Below are 19,605 nucleotides of genomic sequence, written 5' to 3' on the forward strand. Positions count from 1 at the left end.
GGTTCGAATTACAAATTTCTTGGTCACTGACACATACTAGATATATGATCTAGCCTTTTTAATGTCACTCCCAAAAAACTAAAAATAAAAAAAAAAAGTTATAATACCGATCCTACATCAATTACTACAAAGACGAAACAATAGTGGTAAGTCCGGATCAATCCACAGGAAGGAGCGATATTTATTTCGTTAAAGTTAATTTTATAGTTATAGCCGTAAATATGGGGGGTTTGTGTGGATAAGAAATAAGGTGTAAAAAATAAAATGCAAGAAAATAAAGATAAAATGGTTAGATTAGAAATTCTAGCCTTGGGAATAAATTGAGTTCCTACACAATTTCCTATCATTGGATTATTTTGATTAAACTCATAATTGATCATGTTTTGCATAACAACTTGTTTGACCCGACCTAACTAGCCTCTACAATGGACAACTAGCTAAAACTGAACCATGCAAGCGACTTGATTAATAATTAAAACCTTAAGTGGAGCTCTACAACCAATCCTACAGAATCTCGAGTGGTCATGAAGAATCGATTTACATTTGCATTAAGCCTCTAGGTTTCTATTGTATGGATAATTAATCGAAAAGCTCAAACCTAATTAACCAAGTTTCTTTGAACCTAATCAAGGGCAGCCCTGCGCTCCATCCAGGAGCATTTTCGTAATTTTTTCATTTGAAGCTCCGAGTGCTCGATTTCACTTTTGGTAGCTTCAAATCAACCCTGAGCGGCATGTACACCGAAATGCATGATTTGCTCAAATTCCTATAAAAATATATATTTAATCATTTTAAACATAAGGAGCAAAGAAAATTAAGGAAAGAGAAATCTTTCCGAGAGCTATCAACGTCCATTAAGCTATGCTCGTTTTGTCTTAAAGAGATTTCTCTTAGTCTTATTAACGCATACTAGATGTTAATTGAGCTATGGTCGTTGTAGTTGAAAGATCTTTTCTTTTCTTTTAGTCTTACTAGCACGCATTAGATGTTAGTTGAATTATACTCACTTTAGTTGAAATAGATTCTTTTTTCTCTTGTCTTACTAACACATACTACATGTCAGTTGAGTGGGCCTCACTTTGACCAAAAGACATTTTCTTTTTTCTTAGTTTTACCAACACATACTACATGGTAGTTAAGCTGTTCTCACTTTGGTTGAAAGAGATTTTCTTCTCTTAGTCTTACTAATACATACTATATGTCATTGAGTTATGCTCGTTTTGGTTGAAAGAGATTTTTTTCTCTTAGTCTTATCGTATTACATGCCAATTGAACTATGCTTGTTTTAGCCAAAATGAATTTTCTTTTCTCTCAGTCTTACTAACACATAATACACGTCAAGTGAGCTGTGCTTGCTTTGGTAGAAAGAGATTTATTTTCTCTTAGTCTAACATATCTAGTATAACAAAGGTTAAATTACAAGTTTTTTGTTTGTTTGAGTTCAATAATTTGTAAGGTGGGATATTTGAATATCTGACTTTTTTGTCGAGAGTAAATATATTATATCAGTTGAGTTATGCTCATGTTAAAGGTTAAATTATTAGTTTAGTCTTTGAATTTTCAAATATATATCTATTTGGTCCTTAGAAAGCATTTAATAAGTCATGACTATCAATTTTTGTATTAATAGGTATTTGAAGTTCAAAAATAATTGATATGTCTTCAAATTTTCAATTTTGTATTTAATAAGTTTAATATATTAAAAAGTGTGTTTGATTATTATTATTTTATTAAGTGAGGTCAAAATTTTGTTCTTTTTTTAATATATATATTCTTTGGAATGAAATCCAGCTTTATTAGATTTGGCAATTCCCTTCCTAGGTTAGGATTTGGATTTGCCAAATTAAACATCCACACCCATTGAGCGGGAAAATAAAAAAATAAAATAAAATAAAAGAATCCAATTTAATTATTAACGGAACATTGTTTTATTTTTCTTTTTTTTTCCCCCTTCTTTACAAGTCAATTGAACAATATATAGACATTTTGTTTTTATTTTTATTTTTAAAGAAAATCACTAAATACATAGGCTAAAAAAGGTATCCAATATTAAATCTTGTCCCTACTATACTAATTTATTATTGATTTTTTTAACTTTTTATTAGGTATAACATTTTTACTATAAATTTTAAAAACATATTCATATATTTTTTTTCATGAAAATTATTAGTATTATTTAAAAAAAGTTATGATAAAAATTAAATTTAAGATTTATTGAATATATAATAATCAAAATAAAAGATTTAAAAATACGATAACTAAAATTAAACTTACATCAAAATAGAACGATTAAAATAGCAAATAAATATATAGAGGGAAGGATTTTGGTGCTGTACCTATCTTGGAGGCATCTATTGAGCTGTAGAAAGTATTTGGATTTATCCATATGAAAAATATCCCTTTATTTTTTTTGGATTCGCATCCAATTCAAAAACAAAGAAATTCAAGAACAAACTCCTACTTTTTTTTTTCCTTTCTTTATTTTGCCCTCAAAAGAATTCTCCAGAGGCTTCAAATCTTTTTCTTACACTACATAACTAGAAAATCGAACTTCTAATTTTAAAATTGATAATATGTTCTTTATATCAGCGGTTGAGCTATGTTCATTTTGGAAGAGACTTTAATTCATAATCATTGTGATTAACGACACATCAAATTAGCATAAATTTCAAATCTAATTTTATCTCAATTCCTCTACTCATTAATCTCCATCTAATAACCTTTTTTCTCCAAAGTAACTTTTTTTTTTTATTAAATATGATTTCTTTTAACTCGATGTGAGAATTAGATATGTAATGACCAACCAAAACATATACTCCTACCAAAAGGTTCGATGTTCGAATTTTCACCCTAGATATTGGTTGAGTTGAAATATATATATATATATATATATATAAATACACTCTGTTTTTCCATTTGAAAGGACATAACTTTAATTTTAGGGTTTTGCTCTGTGTCTTACTTCGTTATGAAAGGATTTTATTTATATATAATTGAAGTTGGAATTTGTGCTTAATGATTTTTCTTACTTATTATTATTATTAAGTTATGTTCAGGTTGACTTTTCGAATGCAATTTGATTACGAGGGATTTAATCAAGAAAAAGTTGACTTTATCTTTTTAGATTAAAGAATAGAAAATGAAGGATAAGTGAGCTAAGTCCTAAGTCTCTTATTTCGCTTTCAAATCTCTGCATGTCCAATGCTGCCACCAAAAAGCAAAAGAAAATAAATTTAAAAAATGAAAAAAGAAATAATTTAAAAAGCCGTACATGGAAAAAAAAAAAGAAAAAGAAAAAGAAAAAGAAGACAATTGAAGTTTAGAAAGATGCTGTAATATTTATTTTTAAATATTTTGAGGTCCCCAACATTATCAACAATATATCTTTTTTTTAAAAAAAAAATTGTTTTATTTGACATATTTAATTTTAATATATTTCCATTTATACTGTTTTAAATTGTTTAATTCCTCTACTTAAAATAATAATAATAATTGTTGTTGACTCATAAAAGTTCTATATGACTGAATAATGTATAAAGAGTTACATAAAAATTTTCAAATATAATCTCTTTGTGACAAAGTTTTTCAAATTTATATAAAAAAATTCAAAATATATTTTTATTTAGAGCCACATTTTTATTTTTAATATTATTATTATTATTTATTCTTGCATTCATTTTTAAAATCAAAACAAGAATTTTCAATGTTCTATACAACAACTTCTATATATATATGATATAGAAATGTAAGTTTCAATGCAACAGAGAAATGTGGGATGGTAGAGTAGAATCTAGACCTAATTTTGTAATTTTGGACCACCTTTAATCTTTTTGTGGTAACTTTAAATAAGTCCTTATAATTCATTCTTACTTCATCTCTTTTTCTAAAGCTTGACAAGTGAAAAAATAAATAAATAAAATTATAATTTAACCCTTAAATTCAACTAATTCGAACATAGTTTAGTAGATAAGACATACGTCAAATTACCATTCTAAAAGTTGATGGTTGAACTCACTACGAACTAAAAAAATGTTAAAACACAAAAATTAATTTTATATATATTAGGATCATCAATTTTAAAATAATGTGTTAAAGGTATATCAGACACAAATAAGAAAAAATTATAGACTAATTTAATATTTTAACATTCAAGAACTTGTTATACAAAAGTGAATGTTTGAAAATCTAATTAAATATTTTTAAAATTTGATATATCCATTACACATATTTATTATTATTATTTAAAAAATATTAAAAATAGAAAAATAAGAGAAACTATTTATAGAAAATAATAAAATTTTAATCTTCTTTGATTAAGGTTGATAGAAGTCTATCAATGTCTATTAGGTATAAAAACTAATAGAAATCTATCATTAATAAATGCTGATAAAAGTCTATCAGTATTTATCAATTTTTTTTTTTTGCTATTTTTGTAAATAGTTTACATTTTTTTATCGATCAAAATTAAAAAAAAAAAAAAATTACTGTCAAAGAAAAATATATTAAAAAAAAGAAAAAAAAAAGCTTATTATGATCCACCAAGTGTTGGAATCAGAGCCCCTCCAAAATCACCTTCATCTATGGGAGCAGATCATTAATATTAAGTTACTGAACTTGTCATAATGTAAAAAAAAATAAAAAAAATAAAAAATTATTAATATTAGCAGTCTTTATTTATTTATTTATTTTTCTAGAACGAGGTAAAATATAAATCAAATATACATATAAAAACAGATCTTTTTTTTTTTTTTTAAAAAAAAAAACGTAGCTAATTTACATATTTCACCAAAAACCATATGTTCTAATATAATCCGATCTTTTTAAAAAGGAAAAAAAATATATTATTCTTAAGGATATGTTGCTGATATCAATATATCATATAAATACAAATATATTAATAAAATGGCATCGATTTCCCTTTATTTATTTATTTTTCAATTTTTTTTTTTCCTTTTCGAATCTTTGATAAGTTGGTGATCCTGAATGCAACTTTCCAACTACGTACGTATATTTTTTATTTATACCTATATACTTTTTACATGTTTGGGAATATTTTGAATATTATTTATTTATTTACAAATAATAATAATAATAATATTAAAGTGGCTCAAGACGTAGGCCAAGAGCCATTTTTCTGTGAAAGGGTTATTTTTTAGTTCCATACTTCAATACGCCTCTTTCAATAAAAGGTAACATACTTTTCATGCATGCATATCGCTAGGTGTGTACTAAAAATACCTAGTTTTATAGGTATATGAGAATTTATAGAGCGTTTAACTTACGAGTTAGATCGTTACAAACTTATTCTCTAAGAATACAACATTATAAATGTGGGATATATGGAGATTTGAAAACATTTTCAACTCTAAGGGATGAAGGTTAAACTATCAGTACTTCTAATTTGTTAAGTGGTTCTCACGTTGATTAAGCTTGAATAACCTAAAGTTGAGAAACCGAGAGTTTAGATCTATATTCTACATGTATTCTGATATATATTGAGAAAAATATATGAATCTCATATTTTATACTAAATTTGCATACTAATTTCTTACTAATCATAAACAGCAAGCCAAATCAACAACATTAGCTTATACATAATTTTTTTAAAACTTAGGGTTTGTACACATACAACATAGAGTCCATTCTTTAATTTATGCAAACAAAAAAGGAGTTATGACCAATCTAATCAACATAAATTTCATTGGTTAAAGGTAGATAACCCTTGATTAAGAGTGATACGAAATCTCTAACGAAATGGAATTAAGACCCTTTTAATATGTGAACCCTAATTTTCAAACATTAAAACCTCTAAGTCAATTTGATTTCAACCCTAAAGATTGGGTTAGATACAAATTGCCTAAGATCAAAGCTCTTGAGGCAAAGGACCAGTTCTTTGGCCCAAGATTTGAACACTCCACAAGATATAGAGAAGGATCAATTCCACTTAAATGTTCTAGGAAAACAACTTAATACATGAATTGTAAAGTTCAAGAAGTTTTCTTAGCTAAGCTCGAAAGAGAAAGAATTCATCGTTATTTGTCCAAAAAAACTCGAAGACAAGACTTTAGATAGCATCCCAATGAAAGCCCCAATGCCACATCATAAAAAAAAAATGATATACCAGCTGGAATGGGAAGGGAGGATTGAGAGGAGAGAAGAAAGAGGAGGAAAAGAAGATAGAAGAAGAGGAAGAAATTAGAAATATTTATTTTTTCCAATTAAGTCACATGCCACTTCATCATTTAACAATGGGAATGAAAAGGGAGGATTCAGAGGAGAGAGAAGATGGTAGGATAAAATGATAAATTTAAAATATTAGTGATCAAATACACCTATTTTTGAAGACCAAAAATGTAATTTTTTCAAAAGGATAAAATTGAAATACAAAAGTTACATCAAAATTATTAAATAAAAGATAAATAATAATTTGATACTTTAGACGGTTCATACCAAAGAGATGAGAGGTTGAATTCTACCTCCACACATTGAACGCTCAAAAAAGAATAATCTTATCGATAACAATTTGGTTTCCAATATTTAAAATTTGGGTTTGTTTTCTCACAATTCTATATAGTGATTTTCATTTTTCCTTAAAAATATTTGAATACAATATAGTTAAATTCCAAAAATAAAAACAAATTTTTTAAGAATTACCTCATTTGATAATCAATTTTTTAAAATAAAAAAGTAACGTTTTAAATACTTCTCCACCTAATTTATTTGCTTTATTGTCTACTTTTGAAAAGTGCTTTTGAAATTCAAATTAAATTTTGAAAAGTAAAAAAAATAGTTTTTAAAAAATGTTTTGTTTTTAGAATTCAAATATTTAATTACTTAGAAAAATAATGAAAAAAAGAGAGTGAAAACAAGTAGACAATATTCCTTAAAAATCAAAAACCAAAGTTGCATTTGATAACCATTTTGTTTTTTATTTTTTGGTTTTAAAAATTTAAATTTGGACATTACTTCCACCCATAAGTTTAATTTCTACGTCGTTTTGTTTTCTTTTTTAACAAAATGTTTTTAAAAACTAAGTCAAGTGTTTCTTTAAGGAAACGTAAAAACTATAATTAGAGAAGTGAGAGAAAACACGTGTAAATTTCAAAGACACGAAACTCAAAACTAAATCATTAACAAAATGAGCCTAAATAGTTATCCAACGATTTTTTTTTTTTTAGTTTTTAAAATTTGACTTAGATTTTGATACATTCTTAAGAAGTAGACAAAAAAATAAAAAAAAAATAAAAAAATTTAAAGTAGAAGTAGTATTAACAAGTTTAATTATAATGTGTTATTATGTAAGAATAAATAAATAATTATCTACGAGCTCAATGATTATGGAGAACCTATGAGCATAATCAATATTAAAAGAAACTAGTCATATCAATAGACAATATAAAAGAACATGTTCTTGAAAGATAAAAAATAAGATTAATTTTTATCTCCATAATTCTATAATTATACGATCAAGTTGTATACACAATTTTAGAAACAACACATACAAGTTTGTTGTTTCTAGTTTTTACAAAATATAAATAAAAATATTATTTTATCATTTTGGATTCATAAAATACAAAATAAAAATATCTAAAAATAATTATAACATAAAAGTTTGAATATTTAATTCTTTTTAAAAATTATTTTTTCGAGGATTTCACAATGAAAAAATGAGGAAACTTCACCATCTTTATAAAAGGCATGAAATTTCATGTTTATCTAATATATAATTTTGAAAAAATTACTTTTTTAGTCTCTGAATTTTAAAGAATATATGTGTTTATATAGCCTCAAATTTTTAAAAATAGATTTAAAAGGTTCATGGAAAAATAAACCGTACTCATTAGGTCAATTGATCCGAACATTATCAAACGACCTAACCATTTCAAGAATAACTTCGAATGAGATGACGAAACACCCAATAACTTAAACTCTTTCTTTCTTTTTATTTGAAAAAACACATATTACTGTATTTTTTATGTTAATCTTTCATTTTATAGGAAAACGTTTTTGAAAAGAACTCCCCATGGGAATGTCAACTTTTTTAAGCAAGATCAAAAAACATGCAAAAAGGGAAAAGAATGTAAAATATGCAAGGCCGGATCGTTGCATCGCATGATTTATTTATTTATTTATTTATTTTGCTCTCTCTATATAATTCTTTTTTGTTTTTTTTGTTTTTCTTGGTTTTCTCCTTTATTCTCCATCTTTTACACATCAATAAACCACTTTCTTTTGTTTTCTTACCATTATTTTCTATCATTACAAATTATATATCCTACCCATTTTTTTTCCTTAAATAAGGTCATACAGTTTACAACTTTTATTTTATTTATCAAAAAATGAAATCTCTTAAGAGTCTAGTTTTTTTTTTTTAAAAAAAAAAAATTATCCAATTTTTTTTTTGATAATTTTTTAAATGTTAAAACTGCTAAAAATATTTTCAATATAACAAAATGTCACTGTATATCAGTAATAAATCGCGATAGATTTTTATCACGGATAGATAATGACATTTTCCTATATTTGTAAATATGTTGGTTCATTTTACTTTATTTGAAAACAACTATTTTTTTAAAAAAATAATATGTATAATTTTGATATTATTCTATGTTTTTATGTTTAAAAAAACCCACCAATTTTACCCTAATTATCTTATTCTTAAGAAAACATATAACGTTAGAAATTTGATATGCTTATATTTGTAAAAGTAAAGAAACTAAATCATATGAAAATCAAGAAGTTAAAAAAGTATAAAGGCTAATATTATTATATTTTGACCGATGATCAATATTTTCGATACAATATTCATTCATTAATATTTTGTAGTTAAAAGATCATATAATAAATTATATTTTATTGATTTCTACTTTATTAGGAGAATAAAAAATTCATTATAATGCGCATCTTCTAATGATAATCTCTTGTTGGAATCGCCTCCCTAATCCATAAATATATCAACAACTAATATATATGCACTAAAATGTGGGGTCTTTACCCTTTGTAAGAATATTACAAAAATAGTTGTAAATATTTGCCACTTTCTTTTAATTTCCTTTACTATAAATATATGTTATTTTGCTAAAAATATATAATCTTCCAAATCCCTAAATATGAAAAGTATAGAAATAAATTTGAAATTAAGAAAAAAAAAATACTTCGACCAATTATTTATAAACTCATAATATTTAACCAAATTTAGTTTAATATGGTGTGTTTTGATTATTCCCAACAATTATTTTTCCTTTTCCTCTAGATTTAAGCAAATCATAGAAATTTAATTTGTAATTAATATCAAATTTGTTTTAGGGAACTTTAAAAAGTTTTATTCCTTAATCCTTTTCCCCCCCTCAACTCTATCTATAACAACATTGGCATAGTTTGTGAGTTAGTGATCATCAGCTTTATGATGCAAATCTTTGGGTGGCTGATGAATTGTCACAATTTGATAATTCCACCTTATGATATATTCCATCCAAAATTTTGACATTCCTTGCTATCATATGATCTTCTTTTTAATTCCTATATCCAATTGTCAAATATGTATATATCACACTAAAGATTTGATTATGTTGGAAATTATTGTTACTCGATTCCTCGCATAATGTCATCATTGCCAACTTAGGATAACCATTACCGTCAACAGTCGCATAGCTCAAAAATTGAGATATTCTTATTTTCTCTAAAGAGAACTGTAAATTTCTCCAAGAAATTGTAGGTTGTTCGAAATTTTATCTTATTGAATATGGTTTCTATTTGATTCCTAAATTCTTATAGTGTTACATTTTTAATTTTTTTTTTTTTAGAGTTTTGAGTTTAGTTTCCATTTGGTTCTAAATTTTAGAATTTTATACTTTTACTCCTTAATTTTCATTAATGTTCAATATTAATCCTTTGTTGAGGATTTTCTATTAATTAATTTAAGAGAATTATATGAAGTCATTTTTCACAAATTTTCTTCGTTATTAAAATCTGTTAGATATTATATTAAATTTGTTTTCATCATGAGCTTAAGTTTTTTAGTCAATTGGTGATTTTAGATGGTATTAGAGTAGATTGGTTCAAGTCCCTACGACGTTGTTTTTTCTCTTCTACATATTTTAAGCCCACAAGTAAGAAATGTTAGATATTATAATAAAATTTGCCTTCACCCACGAGTTTAAGCTTTTGGATTAATTGATGATTTAAGAAAATTAATTGACTAAAAGTTCATTCCAATAACTAGAAAAGTGAGCATCTAAACTGAAAACTAAAATTATAAGCCCAGTTTGACAATCATTTCATTTTTAAATATATGTGTATTTTCTATCATGATTTTTATATTCATTGAAGAAATATTTGAATTCCTAGTTAAATTCAGAAAACAAAAGCTACTTTTCAAAATTTTGTTGGTTTTTTAAATTAGTATAACAGAGTGGTTAACAAAATACGAAAACTTACGAGGGAAAATTGTTTATACAAACTTATTTTTTAAAATAAAAAAATTCAAAAACCAAAAACGATTATCATATCGGGATATACTTTTTCGAAACCTAGGACCAAATAAAAACTAAACTCAAAACTTTAAAATACTATATATATATTCCCGAAAAGTTATATTAAAAGAATGTCGCTCTGTAACCATATTAAATACATTATTACAAAATATTATATTACCTCTCATATGCATCCGGCTATAAAGGTTGTTTATTAGCATCTTCCTCAGTAGGGTTTTAATTTCGTTAAATTATTGTATAGACTTTCGGCAGCCACACGCTTAATGTAAAATGGTATAAAACGATTCCCTAAAAAAGAAAAGGAAAACACAGAAAGGGTATGGATGCAAATATCTCAATAAAAATATCTTCAATTTTTTAAATTATATCCATTAATTATCAATTCACACTACCTTTTTACTATTTAACTTTAAATAATGCCGTTTTCTATGTCATGCCCCTCCTTTCCTATATAAATACACACCAATCCTTTTCAACTACTACAAACCCTAGCCCACATCTAATCTCTCTCTTCAAATTTTCTCTCTAAATTATATAAAATAATGGACTTGGTTGCAAAAATGGCAGCGAAGAAAGCTGTAGTGATCTTTAGTAAGAGTACGTGTTGCATGTGTCATGCAATCGAGAGATTGTTTTATGATCAAGGAGCGAGTCCACAGATTCACGAGCTCGATCGGGAATCGAGAGGGAAGGAAATGGAGTCAGCTCTCTCGAAGACATTGGGTTGCAGCCCCGCCGTGCCGGTTGTGTTCATCGGTGGAAAGCTCATTGGCTCCGCCAACACTGTCATGACTCTTCATCTCAATGGCTCCCTAAAAAAATTGCTAAAGGAAGCTGGAGCCATATGGCTTTGATGTTTTCATAACTTAATTAGTTAACCAAAAGGTCTTTTTTTGTCTCCTTTTGTGTGTAAAAATATGCAAGGTATAATGGTTGAAATAACTAATAAGTAACAAGTTGATGAAGCTGATAACTTATGTAATTTGCCAATTTTTCAGTTTCATCCCTCAAGTTTAATATATTCCCATTTGCCCCTTTTTTTTTTTTTTATTTCTATTATTATTTTAGGTAAATGCCAAAAACTACCTTTAAAATATGGTGGTAGTTGTAGTTAAACCCTCAAACTTTCAATTATAAAAGTTGAGCCCTCAAATTAGTACAATTTATGGACTATCAAACTTATAATATATGTAGAAATTAGACCCTAAATGACAAAAATTTACAGTTTAAAGTTTGAGGATATAATTGCAACTATCCACCATATTCTAGAGGTGGTTTTTGTGATTTGTCTTTTTTGTTTTTCTTTTTAGTAAAACAAATGTGATTATGGGAAATCAAACCTTCGATCTTTAGAGAATAAGGTTATGTCAATAGCTTCACTTTTACATTTTTACCCTTTTGCCAAAATTTTACAAATAGGTGGTTTTTTTTTTTTTTTTTTTTTAACCTTTTCGTAATTATGTCCAACTACATTTGGCACTTTCTAAAAAATAAAAAAATAATTAAAAAGTTCATCTACTAATTGCGTAATGAAAAAAGATTGAACATTAACCCACGAGGTAGAAATTCACTAGCGACAAAATTCTCTTTTCCTCATTATTAGGACATAATATATATTTTTACAATATAATTAACATTTTCTGTATGTATGTGAGTTTTCAAAAGAAATTTGGCTTCGTTACTTCCCAAATTTGTGGGCTTTATCCTGCAGTCGAATAGGTGATTTCTTTTGGATCTTCTATTTGTATTGGTTTCGGAAAGATTTCTCGAGAATGGATGATCAAGGTGTTGGAGGTTCAAGCTATCATTGAGAGTCAAAATCACCTCTTTTCTTTTCTTTCTCTCCTCAATTGTGCTATTGAGGTTGAATCTTGTTGGAGTTTTGAATTGGCTATATTTGTTTAAGGATGCTTGGAGTTGTTGTCGCTCTGGTTTGTTGGTTGTTCTCAGAGATTTTTCTCACCGATTGTCTCTTAGAATGTTCATTCTCCAAAAAAAAAAAAAAAAAAATTATATGAAATATTCTATGATTCTATTTCTTTTGGAGTCTCACGCTTAACTTTGTCATATTAGTGAATTTATCTTTCTTGGGCATGTTGCCCTCCAAATGTAGGTAGTATATCACTGGACTGGATTACCAAACTCTGTGTTATTCACTTAATTTGTTGTTTGTATTATGTGATTGTTAGAGCTTTCATTGGAACATTTGTGTTCTACCTGATGGATCACCTTAATTTTCAAATCTAACTCTTAGGAGGTTGTTAATCTGATTACAACAGCTCGTCAGATTTCATTGAGGTGAAGAATATGTCGTTGATGAGATTGTGTTTTTGACTGGGCAGTTAGGAAATATTTCTTTCTCTTTCTGTCCTCGTGCTCGGAATCGACCTACTCCTTATGTTGCTTGTTGCTAATGGGTTTTTATTTGGCTTTGATCCTTTTGTCTCTTCCACTTAGAAAGTTGATTAAAGGTGTTGAGACTCTTGTTTCCCTAGTTGGTGTTTGGATGTTATTAACAATGACTTTGTTCTTCCTTTGCCCTCTTGAGTCCTGGATTTAAAGAACTTCCTTTTAAAAAATTGCATATTTAAATATTTGGGTAATTGCAATAGATATCATTTTTAGGGATAACTACTAAATGTATAACAACATTTTAAAAAAGTTGTAAATATAGTAAAGTCTTCGGCAATAACAATCGATATAGTCTATCATTTATGGACTATCTAAATTTTGTCATATTTGTAATTTTTTTACATTATGCTATATTTGTTAATACTTTAGGCATGGTTGCTACATTTGCAATTGTCCCTTGATATTTTAATATTCTATTGAGTCTTGTTTAGTACAGATTTTGAAATAAAGATATTTTTGATATTTTGAAATAAACTTTTCCTATAAAATTTTTGCTTATAATTTTCTAAACGAATTCTACATAATCAAACCTCTAATCTATTAGTTGAATGTTGAAGATTTTACCTTGAAAAGACATTGAAAAATGAATCGGCCTCATAATCTTTTTAAGAAACATAGTTACTTCTCTAATTGTCAATTAATTTTGAAGTAAAACATCATATTTATCTAATATAGTATCAAAACATATTTGGTCCAAAATTAAAATCTAACTCAAAAATGACAAACTCAAAAAAATAATATATCTTGAGAAAATATGTCGAGGATTATTTGACATTAAAATAATAAAAACCTCATAAATTTTAAGACTAAAATAAAATCCTTTTTTTTTCCTTTATTACCCAACATACATACATATACTACATTTTGGCTAGCAATTTCAATGCTGAAGTGATTGGTGTGGTGACAAAAGTGGAAAGCTTAACCCAACTTTCATAATTAAAATGGAAAAAGCCAACACTTCTATTTAATGGGTTGTGAGGATTTACATTTATAAAATATGACATGTTTGATTCTAATCGGTTAAATATATCATAATAGAGATATGTATAAACTAGTAATATAATTAAATTTACCACAATTTATCTGTTTAAGATTTTTGGTCAATTTATGATCTAACATGGTAGGAAGTTCCGTATTTAAATCTCGGTAAAATTTCATTTCTTTTCAAATTAATATAGATTTTTTGCCTGATATGATCATATAATTAAATTTTATCATAATCTATCAACTTAAACTTTTAAATTACTCAGTGATTTAATAATATAAACTTTCGTAAAAAGGAGAATTAGAGATTGTAAAAAGAGTAGAATAATAGGCTAAGAGAAGCTCTATCACACATAAACGAATGTGTAAGCTAAGTATAACTTTATAAAGAATGTTTTTTTTTTTTTTTAATTTCTATTTTTGTTAGCTAAAGCATAATTTGAGTGCCTTCAAATGCCCACCGGCCCGAATCTCGAAAAAGCATGGCTAAAACGCCGCATGATTTACATAAATTTATTATTAAGAATTTTTTACAGGTAAAAGAAATGCTAATTTATTTACAGGAATAGTAAAAAAATATCAACAAATATGAAACACTTTTATCAGCATCTATCACATTATATTAATGAAAGACATGGATAGATTTTATATAAAAAAAAAATAATAATAAATTTTACTATTTTGTGTAAATAATTTCCCTTATTCTATTTTTAAAAATTTTCTTTATTATTTTTCTTTCCATTTTATTTTCTATTTTTTTAATACAACAAACATATAGAATAGGAAATATTTGAAACTTTTGAATTTTTGATAGGGGTGAATTCACCGGTTCGAGTCCCTCAACTTTAATGTGTTTTTATATAAGTATAAAACAAATCTAATTTAGTTACCAAAATGACTATCTGGCGTAGTAGTAAGATGTTTTAGGCCCTTCAATTTTATATCTAATGGATTAGTTAATTAAAAAAAAAAAATAGTATATGCTAAAGATGTATATTAAACATGAAATTAAAAATTTAGAGATCTATTAAATCTTTTAAGTTCAATGATCTATCAAAATACAAAATTGAAAGTTCATAAACTAAGTTTGTGATTTTTTTTTTTATTCATTTTGATAATTAAAAATATATGTCTTAGTTAAATTATAGATAAGATTTTGACAAAATACTATTTCATGAGGGAAAGAGCTTTAAGCATTATTAGGAAGGGGAGAAAGACTACGAACGCTTTCAAGCGTAATATATACCAATTTCAGTTGTGTGAGAGTAGTATATATAATTATGATCAAATGATCGAAGTGACATTTATGTATGATTGTAATAATTTTTCATACTTTGAAGTTTATTTCTAATAATTTGTCGTTTTTCTTCGATTCTAAAGGTTTACTCATAGTCCTTTTTTTTTTTTTCTTTCTTTTTGCTTCTCAAAAACTATGATCAAGTTGTCCTATTTTACCTAAATTAGGCTAGACCTAAAGCATCGTTTATTTATAACATTTAGCATGAATAAATCAGCTCCACTCGGAATTTGTGGGCTGAAGAGACAACATTATTATTATTATTATTAATTATTATTATATTGGAAATAATTGTCATTTCATGTGAAAATGCATGAAAGTATTCTATTCTCCATAGCGTTTTAAATGGGTTGTTTGATTCTTCCATTATGGGGTTTGGGTTTCCATGGAAATTGTGGCAAATACACACATAAAGACTATATATAATATATAAAAGATAGAACATAACTTCATATTATAAAACCCAACAAAAGCTTTAAAAAAATTTAAAAGAATTATTATTTTCATTAATTTCACTTTTTATGGAATGATAGAAAGTGTGACAAATGTCAACTTCATTTATTCAAGATGGATGGATGAAATTTTCATTAGTTCAGAAAAGTTAAATAAAATAATAACAGAACAAATGCTTATATGTTCAACCCCAAGGCCAAGATATAATTTTGTATCAAATTTGCTTTGGGTTTTTAAATCATGCTAAATTATGGAAAGGTTTGATTATTTGTTCATCTATTAATTTACGATATGTAGGGTGAAGGAATCGAAGTTTTGAATTCAAAATCGATGGTACATTTGTGCTATTTCTGTGTCACTATTAGCTTCATCCTCAAAGTTGCTTATATCATCGTGATATCAATAGGACTTGAAACTTCTGTCTTTGTATCAGTCATTACTTCAAAACCACTATTTAAGTCATTCCAAGAAATGATTATCAACCACCACATTTCAGCAGAGGACACAATGTTACCAATTTTTCACATTTACATGAGCATTTGATGTAGTTTTATAATTTGAACGAATTATTATGGCCCGTTTGTTAACTATTTTTTTTTTAGTTTTTGTTTTTAAAAATTAAGCTTATGGGCAGTAGTTCTACATCCAAATTTCTTTCTTTGTTATCCATTTTTCACCAATTATTTAAAAAATCAAGCGAGATTTTGAGAAATAAAAAAAATAGCTTTCAAAAAGTTGTCTGTTTTTAAATTTGGCTAAGAATTCAATCATGGTACTTAAAAAATGTAAATGAAATATATTTGATTTTCAAAAACCAAAACAAAAAACTAAATGATTATCTAACCGAACAAATAACTCTAGTGACATTTCTCCATTCCTATCTATATTATTATTTTCCGTAGTACATATTGACTTGATTGCTTAACCTGCGAAGGTGGGGAAGACAATTTTAAACAATCTTTCCTTTAAATCGTTTCCACGGCGTGGTTTGTCTTTTTCTCCCCCACGTGAATTCTCATTTAATATACATGTTTATAAAATGATAAATTACCTAGTTATATAATGCTAAAACATTTTTCACAAATTAAAAAAAAATGTGGAAATTATAATTTAGTTCAACTTGACATAAAATGTATATATCAACCAAGATTTAATTCAAATCTATTTGTGGAATAAATTTTTTTAAAAAAATCTAAAAAAGAATATAATATTATGTATGATTAGAAGTATTGATACTACTTTTCATCGTAATTGGAATGACAAAAGAAAAGACACATTACTACATTTGTGCATATATATATATATATATATATATATCCCTTTTTTTTAAAATGCATGCACATGTCTCATTTTTTTCCTTTTTGTTTTTCTTTTTCTTACTTAACGCATATCCGGTACTTTCTAAGATATTTGTAATAGTCTTGTTGCATGTCTTCTTCTTCTTTATTTTATTTTATTTTATTTTTCTTTCTTTTCTTTTTTTTTTTCTTTATTTTCTCCGATTTTTTTAAATTTCTCTTTCTTCGATTTTTTTAAATTTTTTAAATTTTCTTTCATTTCTCTAGTTTTTGCTATTACGAGATTGAGTTTCAAACTCAAGACTTGAAAGTGCCTAATTCATAAGTGACTTAACACGAACAAGCCAAATCATCAAGTTTGATTATTATAGCCAAACGTCAAATATAAATAGCAAATGAAAATGAATTTGAAAGAAATTACTTTTTTTAGTCCTCAAGTTTGCATCATTTTTAAAAACATTTAGTATGAAATAAGAAACGATAATAGTTATTAAATGAGTTCATTTCTCAAAAAATGAGAAATGAGAACGTTGTCAAACATACCAATAATTTTTTTTTTCTTTTTATAGGACTTTAAGAGTATGAAGTCTATTAGTAGTATCATCGATAATAATGTTATCATGGATACTATGATATAATGCTATCAATAAAAAATTTTATGCACAATCAAACAATCTCGATGAGCCATTTCATCTCAAATACTACATTACATAATACATAAATACTATTAGTGATATCCTTTACATTGATAGTAATAGAAAGATATTACTCACAATAGTTATCAATGATATCTTTTATGACTATCAGTGTAGAAGAATATCATTCTATACTTATATGCATCAATAACAACATAGAAACACATTACATGTATCAACAAATTTATCAAAAGACCCCGATTATTTACAAACAAGTATAACATGATATCAAATTCAAACAACAAAAAGTATCAAAATATTACCATTGATAGAAACATATCAGCAATAGCTACTATTCCACTATCATTGATAGTAACATATCCGTGATAGCAACCGATAGCCCATTTCTCAAATTGAAGGCTATAACTAATAGCAACATCACTAATAACAACTATCAATGATAGCAACTAATAACACATTTCTATCAGTGATATTCACTTATACAACATCACTGATAACAACTGATAGCAACTATTAATCATAGCAACTAATAGCACACTTCTTAAATTGAAACTTTTCACTCATAGTAGTATCACTGATTGCATCTATCAGCGATAACATCTAATAGTCTCAAATTGAAAGCTACCATTAATATTAACTAATAGCACACTTCTCAAATCGTAAGCTACAACTAATAGTAACTATCAGTGATAGCCACTGATAGCACACTTCTCAAATTGAAAGCTATTACTGATTCACTGATAGCAACTATCAGTTATAGCTTTCAATTTGAAAAAATCGGGAAACAACGCACAAAATGGTCGCTGGATGTGATTTTTTGTCTTTTACCCTTTTTTGTTCTATATATGCAATTATTTTATTCTTGTATTACATATTCTATTATTTGGGCTTGAATTACATTTATGCAACTAGCCCCATTCTAACATATCCTTTAAGGCATAAAATTCACTTTCTAACGTATCCTTTAAGGCATAAAATTCAATTTCATATCAAATGTAATTAGTTTTAAAATTTTCAAATGTGTAAGACGATAGACCTATTAGACACAAAAAATTCAAAGGCTTGACAACTTTTGAAGTTCAAGTATTTATTAAACACAATTATAGATTTATAAGAGTTTCATAGACTTATTGAAAACATTTTAAAGCTCAAGTACGTATTTAATACAAATATAAACTTCATAAACTAAACTTGTAATTTTGACCTTTAAATAAAATATAAATAAACATTTGATTCGATCCATCTATTTGTGGCATATTTGTATTACAAAAATATGATTGAAAAGGCTAGGGGGCTAATCAGAGCGGAGAAGGTATGCACCCTACTTTTGGAGACCTTTTTCAAGATATGCATGAAAACTAATGAATACTCGTTGCTTTCAATTAAAAAAATGTAATTACAAAAAGAAAAAGAAAATCAAATATAACGTTGGTTTCTTAGTGATTAAAAAGTTCTATATGATAATAATATAATTATTCTTGAATTGATTTAAAAAATCAGTTATAACCATCATTAACATCAATTTATTTTGAATACACATGTTTTATGTTATTTGAGTTACGAACATGATTTATGACAATATTGAGTCTTTCAATACTTAAATGTTAAATTAACTACTTTTTTCTGGAAGAGATTAAATCAACTACTACTTCACAAATACTTCTTGAGATAGATGATTTACAAAAATCATCTAAATATTTGAAATACATTTTCAATACCTAGTAGGTATTTGACCTCCTCTCTCTCCATATCTTTAATTGTTCAAAATCAATGAAATGTAAAAATCATACATTAAAAACAAATTGATTTTGAATGACATTTGAAAGAAGGAAAAAACAGAAAAAGAAGAGAATTTTGAACATTTTTTGCTAGGCTTGAACAGCATCATTACATTCTTTGTACATGAGCTCTATTCTTCTAGGGACGAAAAAAAAAAAAAAAAAGCAAAACTACCAATCCAATCTTGAAAAAACAAAAACCAATTCTAAACACAACAATTTTATAAAAACTCC

At 26.3% G+C, this 19,605-nt stretch overlaps 1 protein-coding gene across 1 annotated transcript; it reads left to right on the forward strand.

Moving 5' to 3' along the window:
* The first annotated feature begins 10,987 nt into the window (after positions 1 to 10,987).
* On the forward strand, positions 10,988 to 12,275 carry LOC120068186 (monothiol glutaredoxin-S10-like). The gene has a single exon (XM_039019893.1). The coding sequence runs from the start codon at positions 11,036 to 11,038 to the stop codon at positions 11,345 to 11,347; it is 312 nt and encodes a 103-aa protein (XP_038875821.1). The 5' UTR covers positions 10,988 to 11,035; the 3' UTR covers positions 11,348 to 12,275.
* The last annotated feature ends 7,330 nt before the right edge of the window (positions 12,276 to 19,605 follow it).

The sequence above is a fragment of the Benincasa hispida genome, chromosome 12 (genome assembly GCF_009727055.1).
Source record: "Benincasa hispida cultivar B227 chromosome 12, ASM972705v1, whole genome shotgun sequence".
In the NCBI taxonomy this organism is placed as follows: domain Eukaryota; kingdom Viridiplantae; phylum Streptophyta; class Magnoliopsida; order Cucurbitales; family Cucurbitaceae; genus Benincasa; species Benincasa hispida.